At 39.0% G+C, this 25567-nt stretch overlaps 2 protein-coding genes across 9 annotated transcripts in view; one reads left to right on the forward strand and one right to left on the reverse strand.

The window, feature by feature from the left end:
- Positions 1 to 11722, reverse strand: part of FAM185A (family with sequence similarity 185 member A) — a 39097-nt gene extending 27375 nt beyond the window's left edge. For both annotated transcript variants that reach the window (XM_063396947.1, XM_063396946.1), the window contains exons 1-3: positions 11208 to 11722; positions 5327 to 5436; positions 1982 to 2074 (exon numbers count right to left, since the gene is read on the reverse strand). In XM_063396947.1, coding sequence (XP_063253017.1) covers positions 1982 to 2074; positions 5327 to 5436; positions 11208 to 11583 — 579 coding nt within the window. In that variant the 5' untranslated portion in view covers positions 11584 to 11722. The remainder of the gene's footprint in view (positions 1 to 1981; positions 2075 to 5326; positions 5437 to 11207) is intronic.
- A 206-nt stretch (positions 11723 to 11928) lies between these two features.
- CCDC146 (coiled-coil domain containing 146) overlaps positions 11929 to 25567 on the forward strand; it is a 65961-nt gene continuing 52322 nt past the window's right edge. For 6 of the 7 annotated variants that reach the window (XM_063396928.1, XM_063396934.1, XM_063396932.1 and 3 more), the window contains exons 1-2: positions 11929 to 12171; positions 18231 to 18391. In XM_063396928.1, coding sequence (XP_063252998.1) covers positions 18242 to 18391 — 150 coding nt within the window. In that variant the 5' untranslated portion in view covers positions 11929 to 12171; positions 18231 to 18241. Of the gene's footprint in view, positions 12172 to 18230; positions 18392 to 25567 lie in introns of those variants that run through there. The other variant, XM_063396935.1, reaches the window with a different exon arrangement.

Below are 25567 nucleotides of genomic sequence, written 5' to 3' on the forward strand. Positions count from 1 at the left end.
AACTCCCCAGACAAACAAATTTCATTATTTCTGTCTACTGAACCACCAGATCTTCTGGAAAAAATTCCTTCCCTTGGGCATAGAGCCTTGGGGGTTGCAGTCACTGACACTGATCACACACTCAATCCACTGGTTTCATCTCCATACATCAGACTGAGAAGGTTTTACACCTGAACACATTTTCAAGATAAAAACTAACACCTTGCTATGTTTAAATAAGACATATGCAGCTCCTTCTGCACATATTCCTGCTTTTGGCCTTTGTTTTTGTGCTATCATTGTTCAAATGTCTTCCTAGTGTCTTCTCCCACTTCCCCCCTTAAAAATATTCTTCATTTCTCAAGTGCTTAGTTAGAGCCTTTTACCACATCCTCTCCCTCCCCACCTCCAGGAGGGGGCTGGAAATGCTGACAGAGCCATAATTACATAATGATGACTGCAACTGATGGAAGAAACATCTCATACAAACACACAGAGCAGACATAAGGCTGACTGATTATTAACAGAAGTGGCCAACTGAGAAAAGAAATTTGTCCTTACTAACTACGCTACAAAGTTTGTTAGTGAGAAGTTCAGTAACATGAGCTGAAATACTGTTGTGTAGCTGCGAATTTGTGCTAAAATTACTCACTTTACTCAAGTTACTACAGCTTTACAACTCTAAGATTGCCTTCTTGTAGTATTACACACTATATACAAATATTTGTGATCACAAAGAAGCACTTCAACTTAATCAGTATGACATTTGTTTTATTGTTTCAGGAGGATGATGTTTCTGAAAAGAATTAATTTTTAAAAAAGCATTTAAAGGCTCAAAGTAAAACAATATTCTGAACTATATCTTCCCATACAGATACATTTATTACACAAAAGGCAGTCTAACTCCCACTTACAAAGAAACAGATGAATTAATGCTGACAGGTTTTGGAAAACCCAATGGCAAGTTGCTTAGTTTACAGCAGGACATGAAGAACAGCTCCCAGCTGGCTCTAGGTGAGTGAACTGATCTGGGAACACAACCTACAAGGTTTGCCACAACAGTGCCAATCAGCACTCCATAGAGGTGACCTTGCATGCCTGGAACTTAATTTATTGTTTGGTCTCAAATCTATCCTTGGCAAGGAGGAGTTCCCCCATCTCTCATTCTTCCCAGGCTGTGGTTTAATGTGTGCCTATGGATTCTGACAGAGCACACAGCCAAGCTGCTCCAGCCCCTGCTCAGCCCCACGAGTTCATACAGCAGTGCCCCAGTCTAATGAATCCTAATGCAAGCAGCTGCATGGACATTACACTACCTAAACACAAGACTGGGTGTGAGAACTGGAGGGAGTTTAGCTCTACATTATTTTAAATAAAGGAGAATTGCCTACTTATGTCAAGAAACAAAACCAGAGTACAGTAGTTTGTGGTTAGTCTCATACTGCCACCTACTGAAAAAAAACCAACAAGCTAGTTCTCTACAAACTGCTCTGTGATTCTTCCCACTGCATCTCATGGCAAGATTACACGTCATTATATTTCCTCAGCTGCAAAGAGGTCTGCAAAACCCTCTACTCTTCCATTTTTACAACTGTGTAAGACTAGAAGTGTTCAGCATTTACAAATATCAAGCCACTGTCCACGAGACACTAAAAGAAACTCCTGAGCACTTCTGAATGCAAGTGCCTACAGATCAGCCAAGGAGAAAGTTTAAGGATGTTGTGAGGGGTCTATGTAATTGAAGCTGATGGTTACACTAGTAGAACAACCTCTTTACTGAGGGAATAATCACATACTTATTCCTGCCTTCTGTGGAGTCTGTTCATCAACCCAAATCAAGCATAAAATAATATAATTTAACAGACAGACCTGAGAAACAGTGCAATTACAAACAATCAGTAAGGGTTATTTACATATTATTTAGCACAGTCTTTGAATTTAGTCCTTTTACAACAAATGAGGAGAATAAGCCATTGAAGAGAAAGTTTCACTTCCCACTTACCCCCTTCTCTGTTGCACAAATATCTGTATTTCCATAAAGTGTTCCAAGACCAATTACTTTGCCACCATTTGTCCGTATATCAATTTTATGGCTCTGAAAAGAGTTTAAAAATCATACAGTTAGGATAACTTGTTTTCTAGTTATGGTTATCTTGTTTTTCAAGTTGTACCACATTAACCACTGGAAGCCTTAGTCCTGCAAGCAGAACCAGATTCTACAATGTTTCACTGCACACAAAGTCTAATTAAGATTGTTTTGCATAAGGCAAATCTCAAGTTTTTAACAAATAAGCCAGGTTTCTTTCAACTAAAAACTGCTTCTGTAGCTCTTATACCTTTCAGCTGTTGCTGCATACAACCAACAAGAGAAAAAAAAATACAAATATACACATAAACCAATCTCAAAAAGAAAAAAAAACAACCACCAGGTCTTGAGAATAAAATGCAACCATTTGTAAAAAAAGAAAAAAATCTTTAAAAATCAGATTTAAATAAGTAGATTGTTCTCTCCTTATACAGTAACATGAGGAATCAAATGTTTCAATGTGGCACCACAGTTCCTTTGAGGCAGTTACACCATGCTTGTTATCAGAATAATGGTTCAACATCAAATCTTTCAAATATGTAACTTAAGGAGAATATGGGAACTTGGAAGATTGGAAAAACTAGTGTATAGCAAGGGCTCACCAGTGTGGTTACTGATAGTTCAGTAAAATAAAACCACATTTCCCTCATCCCAAATTATTAGAATATTTTCCTGAGAAAACCGACCAGGCTTTCAGAGGTAGGTATCTCCAGAGACACCTAACAGACAGAAGGATTGGCTGAGAGAAGAAACCAGTTACAATGGTCAAGTAGTTTTTTCACTAAGAGGAAATATTCCACCAGCTGAAAGATAAAAACACTGATTTTTCATAGGGCTTCCCTGAGCAAGGGAGAAAGGCTTGAATAAGGTAAAGGCAAAAAGCTGTCAAGACCTTAATAGAGGTCAGAGAAAAACCAGAAAAAATTGTTCAGGAGGAGAGAAGGCCACTGGTGCAGGATGAATCAGGCTCAGACGTGGTGTGTGGTGAGGAAACAGAGCAGATCTTCCACCAGTGTGAGAGAGATGCCCAGAAATTCTCATTATCACCAGCACAGTCAGGGAGTCAGGAGTAAGTGAGGAACATGGAAACATAATTAAAGGGTCTCCGTGGTGGCACTGGCATTATAAGAAGCACGACAAAAAAATTAAAAAGAAGCACTGCTTTCTCAATAAAGAATTTGTGAATAATCCATACTCCAAAGAAGACCTAAATGCTATAACTGTAATTTGGAATTACTGTTGCTATCAGTTGATCTAGAGACTTGGAAGGGATAGTGTGAACTGGGCCTCAGCCAATTAAAAAACAACCATCACCCAAAAAACCAAAACAAAACAACAACAAAAACAAACAAACAAAAAAACACACCAAAAAAACAAAGCCCCCAAAACAGCCCCCCAGAATGACCAATACAATCACCCTCAACAAATCTCACTGGCTGGGTAATGTCTACCACACCAAAACTGCCACACAAAATCCATTAATAAGCCTCAGAGAGACTCCTCCTTTCTGTTCAATTACTAGTATGCATGATTAAGCAAAGTAGATGTCATACCTCTAAATCTTTTGTAAAGACACTGTAGATTGTATAAAAAACCCATGTTTTTTGAATTACAATTTATATGAACAACTTTTAGCAAGTTAAGAAAACTAGCACTTGTGAAGCTGTTTGCTGATGCTCTTGAATAATCCCTATATGACCAGATTTTTTTAATTTAAAGTGATTTATCAATGGTATTTTTCTCTCTCCTGTAAAGAAAGAGTCTCCTGCTCTCTTAGTTAATGAGGTTTGTTAATAACAGCAAATCAACATTAAAACAGCTTTAATCCATCCAGGGGAGGGCACTATCACTTCAGTTTGCTCAGTAAAGCAAATTCTCTAAAAGGGAATCAGTTCTTATGCTTCACTATAGCATCTAGTCCATAAAATTTTTAGTAGTTTTGGAAAAACCCTGAAGGCTAATACTTCTGTTTCTCCCAAATAATTCTGCCTCTCTGATAATACAAAATACAATTCTTGAAGCTTTATTAGAAAAAAATAGTTCAGTCACCTTACTAGAACTACAGTACTTAAAAACAAGATTAGACTAAAACTCAGCTGTTAGTTTTTAAAATTCAAGATATTTCACATCTTGGATTGTATTTGAGACAAGATTCCCAGAAGCTAAGTTAGAGGTCTTTCCTCAAAACCATCTTTTTCCATGACACTACAAAAAAATCTTGATGTGATGGTATGCCGTGATTACTGCCATTATTGCTGGCCAAAATCACCTTGTTTTCTCATATTATGCAGTTTCTCATGCACTGCTGTTGTCACTATTACATAACAATAATTTTAATGACACGTTTAGATGGGCATCACATAGAACTATTCACTTCTGTTAGATTTTAGGTACCTTTGTAAGAATAAAATGGTGAATTACACAGAATCCGGAAAGTTCAAGTTATCTATAGTTCCCCGGTTGTAGAGTAAACCCAGCTCTATCATACATTACACCCCTCCCTAAGCTCAGTTTTCGCTATGCCTGTTATAAAATCATCTCTTACCACATCAAACAAGAATGTTGAAAAATTTTTCATGCCTCAAAAAATTTGGCCCTTCTTTTGAATTTATACCAATTCCTGCAGGTGCAATCCCAAACAAGCAAGTGACAAATAGCACAGAAGTCAGACAAGCTGTGATTAACTTTACAACAGCTTATGTCAGCGAACTTGAAGTGTTAGGAGTGAAAAAACAAGGTCATGCCTATGATATATACAGTATATATCAGATATATTTCAGTCACGTATTTTGGACATGTAATGTGTAACTTCTGATTGAAAATTAACTTAGAGGGATTGTCAAAAGCTCTGATATATCAATTGTAAAAAAACCAAAATGCCCACACACAAAAAAATCAGCAGCATGCTGCAAAGTCTTGATTGAGCAGGCATAACTATCAACCTACCAGACAGGAAATCTCAGCCAATTTTTTTTCCTTGAGGGTCAGGGAAGACAGGGATCAGGCTTACTGCTGTCACTGTTTCTGCTGCCTTTGGCTATCACAGACACATGGACTTCTGACTCCATGTTATTTACAGTTCTTGACTTTGTGCTGCAATTGTATGCAATAATTCAAGGTGAGGTGCTATATATATAGCAATATGAGTGTTGCAATGAGAAATACCAGAGTCCTTCTCATCTCCAGAACTGGTATTTAAGTCTTGACACAATATCCCACCACACAATCCCTTTTCAAACAGTGAGGGAGGGTTCTTTGTACCTTTATTGACTGCAAGACACTAGTCCCCTTCTCTGTTTCTATTTTGCAGTTATCACATTCTATTTTCTGAATCTTCACGCAGCCCGTCCCTGACGTTTTGATATCCAAATCTAGAATTAAAAAGGTTTTATTAGCAACAGAATGAAAAAAGATCTCTTTAACATAGTATTTGATCATGATATACAGTAACCATATGTAGTAAGGAAAAAGCAGCTTCTTTGTTACTTAAGAACCTGCTTGCTGTGTCTGGCCATGCACTTTGAACAGCACGAGTAGTCACCATCAGCTATGGACACTGAAAGTTTAGTAAACCAGTGTTTGAGCCATCCAGCTCCAAGAGAGAACATTAAGAAGTAGAAAAATTACTGTAACCTGTGGCAAGGAATCAGCAGGGTGTGAACTTTTAGTGAAGTCTCATCATTTTTTCTTTTTTAACCCCACCTCCATCTCCTACCTACCCTAGCCACCAATTCCATTAGAAATCTGCTTACGACACTCAGGCACCCTGACACACATTTTGGGGTAGAAGGTTGGAGGTGTCTGAGGCCACATGTAGAGAATAAGGTTCAAGAGCACAAAAACACTGCTCCGCTAGGCAGCACCACAGCCCAAAAGCAGCATGGAAGAGTTGGTGTGCATCATTCTCCCCAGCCTTCTGCAAAGCCTGACACTCCCTTGGCATGAAGAGGCATGTCTGCCTCTAGTCTGAGCCACCTCACCTTTGTGGGAGTTTATAGACTCCCACAAAGAAAAATCACTAGGTCTTGTAGATAAGATGCAGGGGCAGGAAAAGCATTTTTCTGCTGCTTGTCTCACCCTTGGATTTAAAGAAGAAGTTTGGGAATGTACAGTCTGGGGATTCTGTCTACATTAATAAATATTTCTATTAATCATTTGTATAAATGACCACCATAGTGACTGGCAAAAGGTAAAGCCAGGAAAGGAAAAAGTTTGGTTTGTTCTTCTAAGGATAAAAGGCAGAAAAAGAAGTAAAAGAAAAATGGAACAGCAATCAGAAGTGTTTTCTGCAAAACAACTGAGGGAGCCCCCAAAGAGATAGTGAGCCCCATTACTCCCTAAGGGAAAGGAGATTATTTGGTAAAGAAACCTTCATTTGAACAAATGTGAAAGTCTTTCCTTCACTGCCACTGCCTGCTAAGGTTATCAGAAAATTAAAAGAATAATTAAAATGTGCAAAAAGAAGCTTTGCCCCGAGGAAATTTCCAAGTCAGACCTGTGACCCAGCAGAGGCTGAAGATGAACCCTGTCACACTGCTGCCCAGGACAGCTGCTTCCTGCAACCATGACTACAATAAACTTGCAGGCCATGAAGACAAGAGACTGAGAGCTCCAATTAAAAATAAATGAAAGTTCTGTCACCTGACAAATTAGGAGGACCCAAGAGACAGAGCTAAAACACAACATCTTTGCAGCAAGCATGCTACCTTATGGCTGCAGTAAGGCAAGAGGTTAAATTTAGTGAAGGATGTAGAATGTGTTCAAAGGCAGCAATTCCTTCAGAAAAAAGGCTAGAAGAGGTAGACTGGAAAGCAAAGTTGTTTTTGAACAACTTGTCTTGCCCAGACTGCTAAATTCACCCACTGGACAACTGCAGGTGCTTGGGAAGTCTACAACCAAGACTTTTGCTATTTTTCTTTCTGAGAAGAGAGTCCCAAAAGCCAGCTTGCTTGTCTAAATATTTGAATTCAGTCAGCTTGAAACACTCCTGCTCTTATTGCTTCTGTCAAAAGGGATGAGGAAAAGGCTTGAGAGTGCTCAGTTTAGCCATAATACAAACTTGCTAAGACTTTTGAAAGAATAAGGGTAACAAAAAAACAACTGATCCTGTAGAGCATATATATTATTGCCATCATTTGAAAGGTGGGTCAGTACTGTAATCCTAGCTATTAAAGATGGGTGCTAAAAGAGGACATGGAAATCTGGAAATTCATAAACAGGTCATTAAGAAACACCAGGGACTTCTGGAAATACACTTTGTGCCTTGATCCTCTGCAGAGTCACACCACTTTGCTAGCCTTGATTTAATAAAAATTAGTGGACAAGGAATTGAGCCCCTCTGTCCCTTCCCCTCTGAGTTCCTGAACCAAGGATAAACAACTCCATAAAGAAGCAGACTGAAAGCCGGATAATATTGCCAATGAAATTTTAACAAGGAGGAACAAGACACAATCTGTTTTGGTGCCAAAACTCCAAAAATAGCCAGTTTGATTCTTCCCTAGCAAAGACAAGGGCTGCAGCCAACTTTAGCCGCATAAACCACAAAGAATGCATGAAGATCTTCGTGGTGTGAAAGACTAGTATCAGAAATAAAGGTATCTAGGAAAAAAGAAACACTTTGCTATGAAAAGGTAGGCAGGGTACACCCCAGGGTATCTAAGCACCCCAGTTATTAAGCTGCCTTAAGCCATACTACTTGAAATAGACTGGATAATTATTTATTTTCAGATGACTCAACAGCTCTAGACTACTAGAATTATCTCAAATTATGGTTATGCAAGCCCTCAGTTCAGTTTACTTCTGTGTACTCATGCAATCAATGTACAGTAACATACAGTAATCAAAGGGGGGTTTCAGGTTTAATTAACACATGCAAAAACAAATAAGCTTGATTAAACAGAAATTCCTTGACTTCTGCCATGGACAAAGGTTAAATGTATCAGAAAGGATTATCAGATCATGTATAATCTTGAAATTCTATATGGAGCTCAAAACTAGACACTAAGATAGACAGAGGATCTTTTGGTACTTGCCCTACCAAGCTGCTTAGAGGTTGCCTTTGGTTTAAAATGCATACTTAACCTCAGCACCTTGCACACATGCTCTTCATCCAGGCTCTGAGGAGTTTTAGACAACTTGCAGCTTCCTGGATAAGCTCCAACCTCAATTGCGAAAGCTGTTATGAAATGCCTTAACTTCCAAAGTGAAGAAAACAAGAACATTGAAAAGAGATTCACATCAACCTCTCAACTTCTTACAGCTAAGTGATGGACAGAGCTCAGGCAAAACTGTCTCAGCAGAACAGAGTTAACATCTTCCTCAAGCACCCAAGGAAAGCCAGAGAAAAGCCAAAGTGTTTGCAGAGCAACAACAGTTCCTTTCTGGTTTCAGATGTGTTTTTACTAGGGATAAGATCTTTTGCTTATGCAATGATATTTAATGGATAATTCTTTTCTAAATAAATAAACAGAGCAACTTGAACACAAACTAATACTCAGAAATAAAAAAAAAAAAATTAAAAAAAAATAGAGCTGCAAGGACACTTAAAAGTAGAACTCAGTGGCAAGCAAAAGCTGTACTTCACTGAGTAAAAACTTAAAACACCCAAACCCCACAACCTTACATTTTTGTAACTATATCTCTAGATGCACCTGGATGATAACATGAACAATACTACATATACATGTATACTACAGTACATCATGCTAATTATGGGGGACAAAAAGCAACTTGTGGAAGGACATTATAATGCACAGATTGTCCAGGGAACCTGAATTGAATGAGCTTATCACCAACCCAAGTGGAACAGCTTAGAAACCTACACAAAAGAAATCCTGTTCCAAGAAGAAAGCCCCTAGGACTGTCTGCAGTGTTGGCTGACACTCAGACTAGAGTAAGAATCTCAAACAGGACAAAAGCAAAATGATTGTTTTCCATCTATCAGGATTCATTATCAAGACTTTTAGGAAGGTTCTCCACACTGAAACCCTTTATGAAGGCTGAAATTCTTCCCCTCTTAAGACAATGAATTCTGCACCTTGGGAATAACCAGTTCTGGAGTGACTTGTAATAGTCACTCAGAGATCCTGGAGAAAGTGAAATAGTAAAGGACTACAGTATCCAAACATACCTGGTACCAGAGAACTGAAGGGTAATAAATGGGACCCTGGTTTTGTTTGATTCTCAGTAATTACAGGATGGACTCTGTGAATGTGCTACAGACAAGCCAAGGTGATCTTTGTGCTTGCCAAGCAAGGGAGGCAAAAAAATAAAAAGAAGAGCTGCAAGATAGCAACTGAAAATTCTCAGGTAAGAGTCAAGGCTACAAGACTCTTGGAGAAGACAGTCTGGCTACAGTGCACTGACAGAGCCAACGAATACAGAGGTAACAGGTGATCTGTTTAAGAGAACAACTTGGGTTTTCAAATGTCTTTAACAATACCCTTAGTTCCATATTGTCTTTCAGCTATAAGCTATGTGCCATCTTCAACAGTACAAGAAGCTGGAAATCAGCACAAATAGCAAGGTTGGAAATTTTTATCAACGACACCAAATTATTCAGACTAGTTAAAACTCACTGACAAACTGCAGGAGGACCTTGGAATACCACAAATAATAAAACAGCAGGAAATTAAACTGTGGGACTCTGCCAAGAGTTTACCAGGAAGCTCTCACCCTGAAACTGCTCCCACGTGTAAAGGGACACTCAGCAGAGATCCACTGAGGGGCTGAGCTGTATCAGGTCTGAAAATCCTGTGATGAAAACAGCTGACAGCTAAGAGAATGCTTGGATGAAAGATCATTTCCATTTGTTCTGTTCTTACTCTTCCCTGAGCATCTGTTTATGACCAGAGACAGGGCAGTGGGCTGTCCATTCCTACCATGGGAGTCATGGTAGGAATCTGTACAACCATTCTGACTGAGCAAAGCACACTAAGAGCACGAAGGGTGAGATTATATGCACAAATATTCTTTCTGTATTTAGTTACAGAATATTTGTGCATATATTAGTTGCTAGGAAACAGACCCTACGTTGTGATAAACATATTTAAGAAACACCCATTCAGTTATAAGCAGTGCTTTAAAAAAAAGGGAAACTATAGGCATGAGTAAGACTGGAAAATGTGAGAATGATGTTATGTCAAACCCATAGGACTCCTCCATTTTGAATTATATACAGTTCAGGTCCTTCTAAAAGAAAACAAGGGGGGGAAAAAAGCACATTGCAGAATTTTCCCTAAGACACATGGTGGGTAAAAAGGTAAAGTAAGATAAAAGGTGCAGAATGTCTTTGCTATATGTAACATCATATTCTACAAAAGTCATCGATTACATGTATGAAGAGTAAATAGAGTAGGATTATTCATCATTTCTAATATCACAACTGCAGCAAGGCATTAAATGGAATAATGCATCAGTCTTCAATAACTTTAGGCAAAAAAAGAGAGCAGCTGTGTTGGACATCAAAAAGTTTTTTCAGCATGGTGAAACATTCTGCACTGTATAGGAAAATGCCCAAATCCACAGGAAAAAACCAAAACCACAGTGATGACTGAACACAAATCTCTGAGTTTGTACTCCCTGAACTTAGGTCAGAACATCACTGTCAGTTTAGCAGAGATGTTTATTGGTTTCAGCCAGTACAGCTGCTCTGCCAAACTGTGTTCCATACAAGAAACCCTGCACAGATTATAGCCCTGTGCCCAAAAAGATAATGCAACGTTTGCACTGGACAAGTGAGCCCTTGGTATTTCATCTGTATCGCTCGCTACCTCGCAGGGTTTTTTGTGGATGGCCACTGAGCCCAACAAACACCAGCGGGGGTGGAATATCCCACAGCCCTGCTGAGGACACTGTCTCGGAGCCGAGGCTTGTGGAGCAGCAGCTCCCGGAGCACAAATGACAGATCATCCTCCAAGTGCCACCAGCCCAAGTTTTAGCACCAACTACTGCTGGCAAAAGGGCCAGCAACAAATCACGCACCCAAACATCCAGGAAGTCCGGGAACGCAGAGAACACCCCGGGATGTTCGGGATTAGCGAGGGCGCGATGCCTTTTCCCAACACCGGCTCCCAGCCGAAGCAGCAGCGCCAGCCCAGCCCCGGAGGGATCCCCCCGATCCCTGCGCCTCCCCCGCTCTCACCGAACTTCACCGGCGTCCGCACGTCCACGGCGGTCTTGCTGTCCACGCCGTCCGCCACGATCGCCACCTGCCCCAGCGCCTCGTCGTGCTCCACCCGCACCGGGTCCCGCTCCCGCCCGCGCCGCCCGGGGCTGCCGCCGCTCACGGCCACCAGGACCCGGTCCGCGCCCGGGCAGCGCTGCGGGTCCAGCGGGCGGACGCTCACCTGGCACGGCAGCCGCACCCGCAGCCGCCCCCGCGGGCTCACCGACAGCGCCCACTCCCGCGGCGGGGGCGGACCGGGGCCGCTGCGACCGCGGCGGGGAACGGGCGGCGCCCACCGCCCGCCCGCCGCTCGCACAGCCAGGGCCGCCCAGCGCGGGGACAGCGCGCTCATTGCTGCTGGCGGGGCGACAGCGCCCGGCAGCCGCGTCAGGAGCGCCCGGGACGGGACGGAAGGATGGGACGAGGCCGCTCCCGGCGGGCGGCCGTGACCCCCGGCCGGTCACGTGGCGCGGCTGCACGCGGGGAGCGGCACCGGCACGGCCGGTAAACAGGCGGTAGCTCCGCCGCGGAGCCTGCTGGGAGCTGTAGTTCTGCACCGCCCGGAAAGAACTACAGCCGTGCCCACGGGCCTATCGGAGAGCGGGGAGGGCGGGACATTGCCGGCAGTGTGCTCCTATTGGGCGGCGGGCTGGACGCAAAAGCCAATCAGAAGCGGAGCTGGCTGAGGCGGGCGGGAAGCGGTTGCCGGGTCGCCATAGCGACGGGGACGCCGCTCACCGGGCTGGGCTCTGCGGCGGCCGGGAGGGACCGGGGCCGGGGTCGGCGCCGGGGCCAAGAGAGGCAAAGCCGCGGCTCCGACGTCGAGGCGGGAAGCAAGTCAAGCGGCACCGCCACAGCCCTGTTTGAGGAGTCCCTGAGGGCCGGGAGTGCGACCCCCGCGGGGCCCAGGGCGGTGCCGTGTCGCGCGTGAGGAGATCAGGTACCCCAGGGCAGGCTGCCCTTTACTTCTCTTAAGCCTTACAGCGAGTGTTGAAATGTCCTCGGTCAGCTGGTATAGAAGAAGTTTGCCAGATGTGTTGGAAAACCAGCTGGTTTTTTGAAGGGATATCGCAAAGCACCAGAATAGCTCTCTGTCAGTACGGTTTAGTCAATATGTTATGAGTTGTATTGCTTTTTAGCAGTTTTAAGCCAAGCAAATAAATATTTTCTTGACCTCTGCACAAATACTCCATGGAACAATTGGACTTACAGGTTTACAAACAAGCAGGAAACTGCGTAATCCAGTTTAAAATACTCTTCAGTGCTTCATAGCCCACATTATCATCATATAACAATGTAAAAAAATGAGGTGGGGCATGTGGGCAATAGATGACGTACAGTCAGGGACTGAATTCTTGTCATGGTTGTCATTTGCTGCCAATAATAAGAGAGAAAATTGCACAGAAAGCTGCATTGTCTTAGCAAGATTGCAACACAAGAAATAATGAAATCTGGGCCTGTTTCTTAATTACTGTCTCCCTTTTGCACTCCATGTGTTTCTTTTTCATAAATAACCATGCATGATACTTAGTCATCAAATACTTTTCATCTCATTAGCCCTATTTCCATTTCTGTCACTGTCTGGCTTTGATTATTTATGAATCTAAAATGACATCTCAGTGTCCAAGAGGAAAGAAGATTGCCCTTTTTTTTTTTTTTTTTTTTTGTCCATCAGTAATTTTCACTGTGGGAAGGTTAATGAAGATTCATATTCATCTGTAAACCCTTCAAGTTAAATTATTTCATTGATTTACGTTACTCAGTCTCAATCATTAGGTTAAGCACAAAATGGGCCAGCCTGCTTTCTAATAGTCTAGTATACAAAAATTGAATTCTAGAAAGTTAAAAAAGTATTAGGAAATATCTTGGGACATGAAGGAGGCTGGAAGTTGTGTTTTTTCCCAAGTCTTCAGAAATAGATTTCGGGGAAAAAAATCTACAAAATTCTCACCCTCGAGACCAATACCAAATGTGGATGGCAGCTTGTTTGTCAGGGGAAAATTACAGATGTGTAAGAGGGGTGTTGCAGTGTGCTGTGACTCCACTAGGTGACAGCCAGTCCAGCAAAGGGCTCTGTGATCCGGCTGTGCCCAGGGACACGGCCCAGGTAAGGCGGGGCTCACCGCTGCCCCCCTTCTCCCTGGGTCAGGGCTGCTGTTCCCGATCCTCAATTCCCACCTCCTCCAAAACGCCAGCGCTGCTTTCTCACAGCAGCTTTTCCTCTAGGAGTCCGGAATTTGGTGCTCCTCATGTAGGCAGAGGTTTATCAGTACCCGCAATCCACAGTAAACCGTGCTCTGCATCACCTTTAATACTGTCAGGCTTTGCATAGTTGAGAACTTAGTTCCAGAAACCATTCCAAGATGTTTAAGCCTCAGTTGTGTTTATGTTTCGTTGACACTGTTGGGTTTTCTCATTAGATAAGGTCTAAATATACTCACATGGTTAAAAATACTGAATAAAACAGAAAAAAAGTAGTTACTAGGAAGAAGTTCTTTCTCCATACATATGAAACCTCATGTATTTAATGTTTTGCTTATGTCATCTATATTTTTGCTATATTGATTCTGTTTAACTTTCATGCTTTTGTTTGGATCAGCTGGTATAGCATGTAGCAGAATCCAACAGTGCAAGAATATTTATTTATTTACTTGTTTTCCTCTTCCATTTTTTGGCTTGTCACTTGCAAAAAAGCTATATCAAATTTATAAGTGAAGATTTAATTAGAACTCCACTTTCGATAGCTTAGTGAATTACAATCCTTATTTGCCATTTTAGCAGATATTGGTGTTGTATGCCAAAGAATATTCAGTATTTCATGCAAAAGTTAAAAAAACCCTAAAAACTCATAGAAGTTCTATAAAGTTATATAAAATGGATTTTAAGCCAAAGCACTATCAGATGCACTTTTAGGATTTCAAGGAAAGAGGAATTAAATAAGATTTATAGGAGAGGCTGTAGAAGGAATACATTTTTCTAACTTCTGTATTTGGAATTTATCATGGAATAATCACAAACTGCTGCAGGTACCCACAGGGTATAAACTTAGTCCTGTCTGGGCAGGATTAATTTTACCCATTTGGTATAATTATAATGAAGAAAAAATGTGACTTCACTTCTTAGGAAAATAGGGCACCTTTATTTGTATTTTGGGGTTTTTTTAATGGTGCATTTCTGAACTGCTTCCTTGAATCTTCTTAGTTCTCAAGATGTATCTACAGTTCAGAAGGGCAGCAAATGATGTTATGTTTGTTTTCTCCTCTGTACTGCAGCATTGCAAAGCACACAATAGTTTCAATTTCAGGGATTTTTTTGTTTGTCACGCTACCAGAAATTTTCTGAGGAAATTAAGTTCCTCATGGAAACCATGTGAAATGGGAAGTGGCAAATCTTACCACTCAAATTCTTCTTCTCTTAGCCATATCTAATTAGAACTCCAGCAGATAAAGTCTTTGTGTGGTTCAGGGTAGGTCTATCCCAAATCCTTGAAAACAAGGGAAAACAGCAGAACTTGTGACAGAAATTGTTGAGCAGTTTAGGTACATGGTGTGCTCTCATTTCCCCAAAGTGGTGAGGGGAGTGTAATCAAACAATCCGTTCTGATTCACATGTGTATGATAATTTCCTATTGTACAAAATGTAGTTTTAAATTCAATTATCGTTTAATGTTGACATGGTTTTGTTGTTTAAAGACACATCCATTCATGCTAAAGCACAGTCTCTTCCCAGTTAAAACAGAAGGTCTTCTACTTTAACATAAGGGAAAAAGCATAAAAAATAAAATTTAAGGGGTGGGAATAGGATCACTGTGTGATCGATTAAATCTGTGGTGCTCCTGTTATTAGTATTATCTGTAGGTCTCATCCCTTTTCTTTGAGGAGGATATGGTAGAACTGAAAAAGTTTTGAAGAATGATAAGGACAGTGGAAGGCAGAGAAGGGCAGGTGGATTGTCTGCTTCAGCCTAGAAAAAGGATTGTCAAATGATGATTCAACATTAGGAATAAACCTAGTGGCATAGAAAAGTTGTGATTATTCAGTGACTCATTCAGTAAAAGAACTAGGTGACATCAAGGAGCCAGATTCAAACTGGTTCCTCATGTCATGCCGAGGTAAAATGAAAATCTCCATTCCCCTGTATTTTACCAATACTGAAAGTTTTGTATGTGACATTGATCTGTCAGGGAAAAAGGGATGGGTTCAGGGAAGCATCACCACACCATGAGTGGTGGGTACTTCTGTCCCTCCCCAGAAATTCAGCTGTGGGCTGGAAATATGCAGAGATAGTTGATTCATCTGCATACATGGACCTGCATCTCTTTATGCTGAGAGTAAAATTTTACTATTTTTTACATCTGTCACTCTGAAAAGAATCAATGCAGCTAAATGTCACCTACCTGGATTCTGCACTGATTTGTGTATGAACATTGCTGTTTGCTAGAGAGAAACAGAAGTAAAGACGCTGAAATTAATTTGGGGACTCTGAGTTCAGACTTGTTGTTATTGCTGCCCTGAAGCTGTTTCACAAGACAATTCTCAGCCTGATTTGACCCAGGTTCCAAAACAGCCTTGTAATTCCCTTTCTCTGCAGTTCTGGGTCTTGGATCAAGGCTGTGATGTTATTTGCAGTTCTACAGTTTGAAAACATCCATACTTGTTGGACTATTCTGTGAAGTTAGAAATCATGACACCTTCTGTTCCTATTTCAATTAAACAGTTTATTTACTAGATAATGCAAAGACACAAAATTTCCACTTTGCTTTTTGAAGTTTATAGATCCAATTTTATATAAGCTGAACTACATATTTAGTAATGTAGTAGGTAATGGCAGAATGTGAAACTTATTTTAATGTCCCATAAACCTACCTATGTTTTGCTTATGTCTGTCCCCTCTTAAAACCTCATGGAGACAAGGGCTTGTCACACTAGCTGAGGCTGTCTAATACTTTTTCTCTCTCTCAGATTTCTATAGTTGTGTCTTAACATAAAACTATAAACTTTCCAGAGTCAGAAGAGGTTTTTTGTTCTCTCCCTGCCCAGCAAACTGGAGTCTTGGTGAGGACTCTTGTACAGCTGTACTGGGAGGAGTTATATTTTTGACTGATGTCAACTGTATGTTTCACATACAAGTATCTCCAAATATGCCTACACCCATGAAACTCTCACATTTTGGCATTGTTCTAATTAGAGTTTCTGCCACAGTGCTTTTCCCTTTGTCTAAATTCTAAGTCAAGAGGAAGAAATAAAGCTGCAGTAGCCATAAACACAATATGCATATGCTAAAATATTCAACAGTTCTTTACAGATGAAAAATTACTGGCTATTTATAAATGTGTATACATGTTTATGTACAGTAACTTAGAGTTTATTTCTTGGCTTCTATGATGTTTACAGTTATTTCACAATGTTTTGACTCCTCCAAGAGGGATAATGAAATTGCCTTTTTTTCCATAAGCAAATACAGACACTGAAATCTCTCTAAAAGTCAAAATGTTCCTGAAGGAATTCCAAACAGTATTGAAGAAAGTAATAAACTTTCCAGTTTAACTTTCAATACCTTTACAGAAGACAAGTGACTTTTCAAAAGGTGAATACAAACAACACAACATTTTTGTATCCATTTTCCCACCACAATTAGAAAATTAAATTATATTTTTCTTAACTGCAAGTTTTGTGGCAGCTAATTTGCTCTGTTTCATTAGAAAGATCTGGTATATATTATTGAAACAGTCTCAAAATTTCTTCTTAATTTTATTACAGTTTTAGTTTTGCTTGTCCTTCACTTATAGTGAGATGCTCTCATTTAAAAAAGAGAAATGTCTCCCATATGTTATGTGAAAGGCTGAATGATGTCAAGACTGCCTAATTTGAAGAGGATTCTGCATCTTTGGCAGCTGATGTGGATTTTATAATGATGTGGTTCCATAGCAGAATACAATATCCTCTGCATAACAGCTAATGTAGAAAGACCTTGTGGTGTCAGGTGAACATTTGTGAAAACTGATGATCTTTCTCCCCAAATTTCACACTAAAATGCGGTGACACTGATCTGTCCATTCCTGTCATCTACAAACAACTTCAGTGAACTTAGGAAGGAATTCTTGAACTCCTCCACCTCCACTTTGAACTCTGCGTTGCTGTACAAATGCTCAGTGCCTCCCCTATCTCACTATGTCATGGCAAGATTTCTGTGTGCCTTAGAAGTCCCTCTTCCCCTCTCTTCCCTCTGTAAGATGCTTCTTGTCTCTGTTGGGTCATCCCATGTCTATTTTTCTCCTGACATTTTTTTGCCACCTTTTGTGCTTCTTCATGCAAAAGGTTGGTATTTTAAAACTCTTTGGATATACAAAACTCTTAAGATGCTGCTATGCCAGAAGATGGGGTTTCAGATATAAATCCACATTTGATGTAATGATGGACCAACCTGATGGACATTGCTGTCTTATCAGGGTACCAGGAGCTTTGTATCCTCTTGTATGCTGGACCAAGACAGTAAACACAAAGTGAAATTACAGAAACTTTATGGCATTAAGTTTCATCTTGCTGAGAAGTAAGTATTCAGTGTCCTTGATCTAACTGTTTCTAATGCAAGTATCTTAGAGATTTCTATTCCTAAATGATAGATATGGATATGGGATTTTCCATAATATAAATATAGCAAAATTATGTTTTCCAACAAACCTGCTTGTCCCAACCTTCTTTAATTTCTCTCGCTGTGCATTTATTAAAAGATTGTGTTAGCTAACTGGAATGAGAGCTTTCTTCATGATACTTTAAAAACACTCAAGAGGATGATAGAGTGATAGGGCAGCCTCTTGCATGAAGTCTTTCATGAAGCTGTAACTGTAGATTTACATAATTTGCTCACATTGTGGCTTCTGTGGTTTGAGCGTGGGTCTGACATGCTGATGGAGTGCTTCTTACACTGCACATTTATCTTTCACAGTCATGTATATCCTTGGATCTAATGAACTGTGTTGGTGTTTTTGTTACTTTCTAGAGCTTTAAACAATGAGTCAGAGCGATGAAGGAAGTGCCACTGACACAGAACTGGCGACTGAGAGTGACTCACCCACCTGTGCACTGACCCCAACACCTCCCAGCCAGGAGGAGGAACCCAGTGACCTAACAGCAAGTGCTGCATTTCAGTGTTTAGATGAGGTACCGTGTGCCCAGCTCTGTCTGTAACAGTGCAAACTAATTATTCTGGGATGTATCTTTTGCTGTTAATGGAAGGTTGTTACCATGGACTGTCTATATCATCCCTGTTTCTTTGATTTTTTTTCTAGGTGGCAAGAAAATCCTGTGAAACATTTATATATATATATTAAGATCTATAAAGATTTATATTCTTGCTGGGGATGCTGTGCTTGATAGATGTTATTTTTTTCAGTGATCATGGTCTTAAGGGGAATGAGAATACAGAGGTCTTGGTTTTGTTCTTGTACTATTCTATCTGTAGAGGTAATTGCATCATGATTTTTTAAAAGGCTCCATAGTTGCAGGAAAAATCACAGGTAAGTAGCTCCTGAGGCACTGTAAATTCAGTTTCTTTTGCTTTTTTTTTTTGTTTTTGTTTTAAGGAGTCTTTTGTAATGCTAGAAATATTTTAAAATTTTAAATATCAAATATATATCAAAAGAATCCTTAAAAATGTAAAGCCAGAAGAGTAATTAAGAGATAATCTAATCCAAAGTTGGCACTGAAGTAGATTCTCTGCAGATATTTGTCTAATTTGTTCTTAAATCTTTAATTGGTGGAGATAGCTCTTTGGGTGTCCTTTTCCAATATGTCATCATTGCCATGGTTTTATAAAAAGTTTTCCCTATATCCCAGTTTAAGTTTCCTTTGTAGTGAATAATGCAGCTTTCTTCTTGCCTTTCCCCCATTAAAAAGGGAGACCAGCCAATTTCTGCCCTCTTTATAATAAAAATATACATCTCTCTCTTTTGGCTTTGTTTTTCTTTATGTTTTTCTTGAAGTTTTTACCTAAAGTTGCTTTACCTTGGACTCTTTCCATCTTGGATCTGTCAGATCAGTTTGCTGCCCTGGCTCTCACTCTGTGCCTGCAGTCTAAGGTCAGGAGAAAGGACAGGGCAAGAATTTGTAGTGAAGGGGAAAATAGGACTGGCCCTTTCCTATCCTGCTATTGGATCATACTGAACACAGCTTAAAGCTGCTGCTTTCAGTCCAGTGCCAGTGCATGGGGTGCCCACAGCTTTCAGTATTGTTGCAGCACAAACCCCCTTTATTCTCACTCCAAAGCAGCAGCAAAAGTGTCCCCACACCCCTTCTTAACTGTATGCTGCATTTCTGCTTTGTTTTCCTTCTTTTTAATCATGGTGAACACTAATTTTCCTAGACTTATTCTAGAAAATTATTAGATTATTTGCCTGACTTCTTTCTTTAAAAAAAAATCTTTCCAAAGAGGTTATTCTGCATATCAAATTTAAAGCTCATTTGTTTAACACTGATAACATTGTAAACCATTAATGGCAAACACAGGGTAAACTTCGTATTTAGAGTTATTCCCAACTCAAGAGAGAATGTGCTATGGAAAAACAAAGTAAGCAATTTGCATAATATTTCATAAATGAGGTCTTCTGGTCATTTTGTCAATTTCTAGAAGAGAACTATGACTCATTTATTTTACCATAATTTTTAACAGTTTGGGCTTGTACTTCACTGGTGAGTTTGGCTTTTCATCACTTATTCACATTTCTTCTTTTCCACTGACGTATTTGTTTTCTTTTGTTGAACTTTATACATAATTCAGGGATAAATATATGACTTCGGTCACCATAGAGGTTCTGGCATTGATGCTGGCTTCAACTACTTGGAACAGCTTTCAGGATTTTTCCACAGAAGCAGAATTGTAGCACATTATCTCAGTTTCACTGAGTGGTCATTTATGCCTGCACAGTATGTACTTATCAGAAGGGACACCTTTTGTTGTTATAAGATTTCTTTAAAAACAGATATATGACCTCTTCCAGTAAAGCTAGTCTGGTTTTTCTCATGTCAGCAGAAGATACTCAAACATACAAAGAACTAGAAGTCAAAAATGTACACTCTCTCACCTTCATTTTTAATAAAACATAGTAGCATTGTTTAGCTTTGTGGGTTAGGTAGAAATACTAAAAACTTGAGAGAGTTCAAACAAAAGCCACCCAATTCATCATGACTTCTTTTCACCAAGTGTTTTTATTTATTATCAAGTTGACATCTCCTGTTCTGTTGGTTAGGGTACTGCCATACAGTCAAAAATGAACTTTTCACTTCTTTTACCCTTTGTTTTTATGTCCTTGAAATAAAGATCTTTGCTCTAGCACTTCTAATTGAATTTCTTGAATTATGAATCTTTCCTCATATCTTGTTTTCTTCTAGTGTTAGAAATAAATCAATCTGCACCTGTTAATAATTTTCATGGAAAACTACATCGTCTAGTACCTGTGTGATGAAAGAAATATATTATTTGAATAAATGCTGCATTAAGAAGCAATAAATTATGCTGGCTTTATTTTGATTTTAGTGGATTATAGACCATGTATATGTAATCTGATTCTTAAAAGGCAGCAAAAATGTATTGAATTTTGTCATACATGTATATTGTCTAAATTTAGAGACATTAATTTTATTAAATGGATATTTAGTAGTAGTTAGCTTCAACAAAATTATCTAAAATTGTATTCACCCTTTGCCTGCAAATTTACAATTTTTTTGCAACAGATGGTAGTGTAATACATTTAACCTGTCCCTTTATGCTTATATCATCCTTGCTACAACAATGCTGTTATTGCTAAAGCAGCAGAAGAAAAACTGAAACTGTTATTTGAATAGAAAAAGCAACAAAATGTGATATGAAACTGTATTAAATGCTCAAAAAGACAAGATTGTGCAGAATGAAACTAAAAAAAGACCATTTAACAAATTGCCTCCTGCCCCTTCTCTTCATTTTTGTCCTCATAATTTTTGCTCTTCATCATGTTGCACAGTAACATTTTTTCCCCCTCTGGCCACTCAAGTTGTGTTTTATTTTCCTCTACCTGATCTAGTTTTAAAAAGAACATAAATAAATAAAACACCATTTCTCATAATGATGTTGTTGATGTTTGGTTTGTAATCTATTACCGTTTTCAAATCCTCTTCTGATGCTTAAGTTTTGTTTTGTTGCCCAAATCACAATCCCAGACACAAAAAAGGACCCCTACTCTATAAATCTTCCCAATCTGATAGTGAATCAAACAAAAAACCTCCAAAGAGAAATCAAATGGTGGGTATCTTCTCCCAGTTTGAGGTGTTTTTACTCAAGACAGTGTCTTGTGCTTTTTCTTTCTCTTCATTTCTTGGTATGTTCTTAGGCTACAAAGGTAGTTCAGTCAAATGTATACAGGCATTTTTAAAACCATACCAGAAGAAAGATTCTGCAACATTTATCTTGCATGTTTTTGCAGTGGACACTCTGAGGCAGTTATTAGTTCTGCAGAATAATGAATGCACTTGTGAATGAAAAGTGCTTTGCTGTTTTCCAGATCCAGTGAGTGGGTACCTTGTTTGGAAGGTACCACAATAATCCCTTCCTGCTAACAAACATCATCCATTGCTAAATCTAAACATGCAGAAGAATAAACTCCTTTGGGAGATTTTCCTGACTGGACTATTGCAAACTGTTGCACTCTATATCCTATAAAATGGTCAGTCCCCTCTGTCTGATACCAGCACCAAATCTTTCATTTGTTCTGCTTTTTTTTTGATGAAAGTTGTCACTATCATGCTACATTTCCTCTTCACTGATGTCCAAGTGTCCTATTGCCATCAAGAAGCTGAAAGAACCTTTCATGAATATTTTTCATTACTATTTTGAAACTCAGAGTCTTCCTGAGATTTATGAATTTGTACTCCTGACTATAGTAACTGCTAGTAAAGATGCTAACCAAAATCTCATTTTGCTCTGTGTTTCTAGTGGAAACACAGAGCAAAATCTCCGTTTACCAAAAAATCAACAGTATGACAAAGAATTCTCAAGCAAATTTTGTTTCTGATTATCTGATGCTGATTCATGTCTATCTGCTATCTATAAGAACTTTAATGTCAAAGAATGATGCATGTGTTTGAATGTTGTTTGAGGGGAGAAAGGTACTTCTCATTTTTCTCCTTTTTCTCATCTGTGCTGCAGGAAAGAAGAGGAAATCACAAAGGCTGGGTACAACTTTCATATATATATATTAAAAATCAATATTTTTTATAATTCTTCAGTGGCATAGTGACAACCAACAATACCATTCTAGAAATTGCAGTTGTTTCCAATTTCTTTTGGTAGCAAACTGATTTTTAATTCTCTCCTAACATGGGTTAAATGGTGGGTGGAAACGACTTTTCTTAAAAAAAAGTTTATTTATCCTAAAATGAAAAGTTTCCTAGAAAACCTACTTTGGTAGATTAGGATGGATTTTTTTTTTTTTTTTTTTTTTACATAAGCAGAATTTTAATTTCTATCTCCATACACATTCTGCAGCATGCTTTCTGCTGTTATAAAGTATGATCATCACTTTATTTTTACATCATAACTATAGCAGTGCATAATTTGTTTTAATACTCACCAAATATGTATGTGCTCTATCAAAGACATGAAAATCTTGACACAGCTTAGTATGTTGAAAGCAAACAACATTTTTAAACTTAAGCTGATCCTGGCACACTCCACACTACAAGCTTCAAAGTCTCCTGGCCCAACAAAAAAGCATACAAATATGTTGGCACAGACAGCTAAGACAGATGTTGTCTCCACCTCCACACACAGCAATCTGACTGCTAATTAAATAAATCTTTTTTGGCTTTGTTGAAATGGTCACATGGGAAGTCAGCTAGAGCTGGTATTGTGTCTGTAAGCTGGAGCATGGTTTTTTGCAACAGCTTCCAGCAAGTAGGAAATAATTTTTATTGTGAATGTGAAGAAAATTGTTGTTGCAATAGGAAAGTTGATTGTTTCTAAAAAAGCTGTAGAGGAAATGGGTGAATTTACAGGTGCCTTCAAACAGTAGGAATGGGAACAGAGCTGGTGTAACATGCTCATTCTATGGAGAGGTTCTTTTTACCACTGGCAGGTGACATTGTGAGGAAACAAGGCCAGGAAGTGGTTGGGTGTGTTTGAATTATCCCAAAGCAGATGGTATTTCTGTTCATTTCTGAAAAGTCTGTTTGAAAGTCTTTATGGTGTCTTGTTTTTCTGTGCTGTTATAAAGTCAAGTGTGCAGAGTTCATACCATACAGAGGAATTGGAGCTCTCTAATGTGAGACTAGGGGAAGGAATAACCTTTAACTGCAACATCTTCTTGCATTTTGGCCTTTTCTCAGCCATTTCTGATATTCATGAGACTTGACAAGTATATTACTATATTGTTTTCCAGAACAATCTCCCTCTTCCTGTTTTCTCATCAAAAATATGTATTTGAGACAAGACAAATTTCTACTAAAAATTGGGTCTACCTGGCCTTGTGTGTCAGCACAACCATGTGATGAGCAATGCTAACCAATCATGCATTCAGTAAAAAATCAGTGGTGGAGAATCATCTGTTGCACACATGAGGTTACTTTAAATGTTACAAAGGGGATTCCTGGTGTACTGATTCAAAGCACCTGTGTCCAAATACTCCTGAATAAACAGAGCCTTAAATATCTACATGAGAAAGAATCCTTGTGTTTGGATTTAGCATGTGGAGGTCAAACTGCACAGTGAAGTGGAGAGGCTTTTGTACTCAGAAGAAGGGCATGAGAATTTGTTTCTCAAAGTGCATCCTGCTTCTCCATAAAAATAATTCACTCCATGTAATTGCTTTAAAGTGTGTAAAACCTATTATTATTTTGTACAGCATAATTTTAAATGATGTCATACTATTCGTGGTGGAATGTAATCCTAATTAATCTTCCAGTTTGTCTTGATTATATGAACATAATCAGGTAATTTGGGTTATTTTTCCCCAGTATTATTTTCCAAATGGATTACTCTTTTACTGAAATCAGAAAAAAAATGATGAATGAGGACTTAAAAAATAATATTGCTTTCATTATTTCCATGTTCTCATGACTTGTGTGAGGGTTGGATTTGACAGACCATCTTAAAACATTATTTTCTCTTTCTGGTTACCGTTGAGCATGACAGCTAAATTAACTTGTGGCAGAAGAACTGTAACTGCATAAAAGTTCAATTAAAGGAGTAAATGAAAGAGATCGATTTAGTATGTGAAATGTTTGCATCTAGCATGGCCTAGAGATGGTATTGCTCAGCCATTTTTCTTTAAAACTTATGTCAATGTCTTCAGGCCTATGTGTATCATTTTATCTTTTTTTTTTCCTGAAAGAAAAAGAACACCAAAAAACCCTAAAGATATGTTAAATATATTTAAATCTTCTTTCTTTGTAGGCCAGAATTTAATTATATTCTCCCTTTTATTTTGCTCTATGAAAATTCAAATTGTATCCTTCCCGCTTTGGTTTTCCCATGACATGTAAATCATAGAGGCTAGGTAAATTTGGACCTTTTGTTTGATTTCAGTTTAATTTGTCAGCAGGGGTCTGGGTAGGGATTGACATTCATCTTAAGTTATTTTCCAAATAAACACATAAAAGTAAAGGTTTTTTCCCTGCCAATTTATCAAGCAACATATTGTTCTCAACTCACTCCAAATCTGACTGCAGCCGTTCCCAATAAACACAGTTAAGGAAACAGGTATTTGCATTTAAAAGAGAAGGAAAAAGCACCAGCACTTTCAAACCTTCTTTTCATTTCTTCTCTGGTTTGATTGGTGTGTGGTTTTTTTTGCAGTTTTCGTTTGGTTTTGTTTAAGCAATGCATAGAAAGCCAAGACATTACAGTCTACTTGGCTGATCACATTGAATGGATGGGCTTTATATTTTGGAAACAAGCCAGAGGAATTTTGCTAGCAAACCCACTGTTTGTAGTTATTTTCCACTATAATTCACCATTTAAATATTAGTATGATTAAAACCAGAAGTGTTTTTATATACTAATCAGTGTTACATAGACATTTTCCATAGATTGAAAGACATGTTTTGAATTACTAAGCCTTAGGCAGAGATCAAGGGCTTTTTCTTTGTATAAAAATTTGTATTATTTAATTTGGGGTGGTATTTGTATTCACATGCTTTGATGACTCTTGTGATCTGAAAGGTCAAAACATTGGTTTGTCTCCTCTTTCGTGTTAAAGATAGAGGCTGTGTAAACTCTTCACTGGGCAATTAGTTTTTCCTCTTCCAAAATATAAATAGTTTCAAAAAATATCTGAGATTTCAGCCCTTGGTATTATCTGGCAGCTGAAG

Source organism: Prinia subflava, chromosome 4 (genome assembly GCF_021018805.1).
Source record: "Prinia subflava isolate CZ2003 ecotype Zambia chromosome 4, Cam_Psub_1.2, whole genome shotgun sequence".
NCBI lineage: Eukaryota > Metazoa > Chordata > Aves > Passeriformes > Cisticolidae > Prinia > Prinia subflava.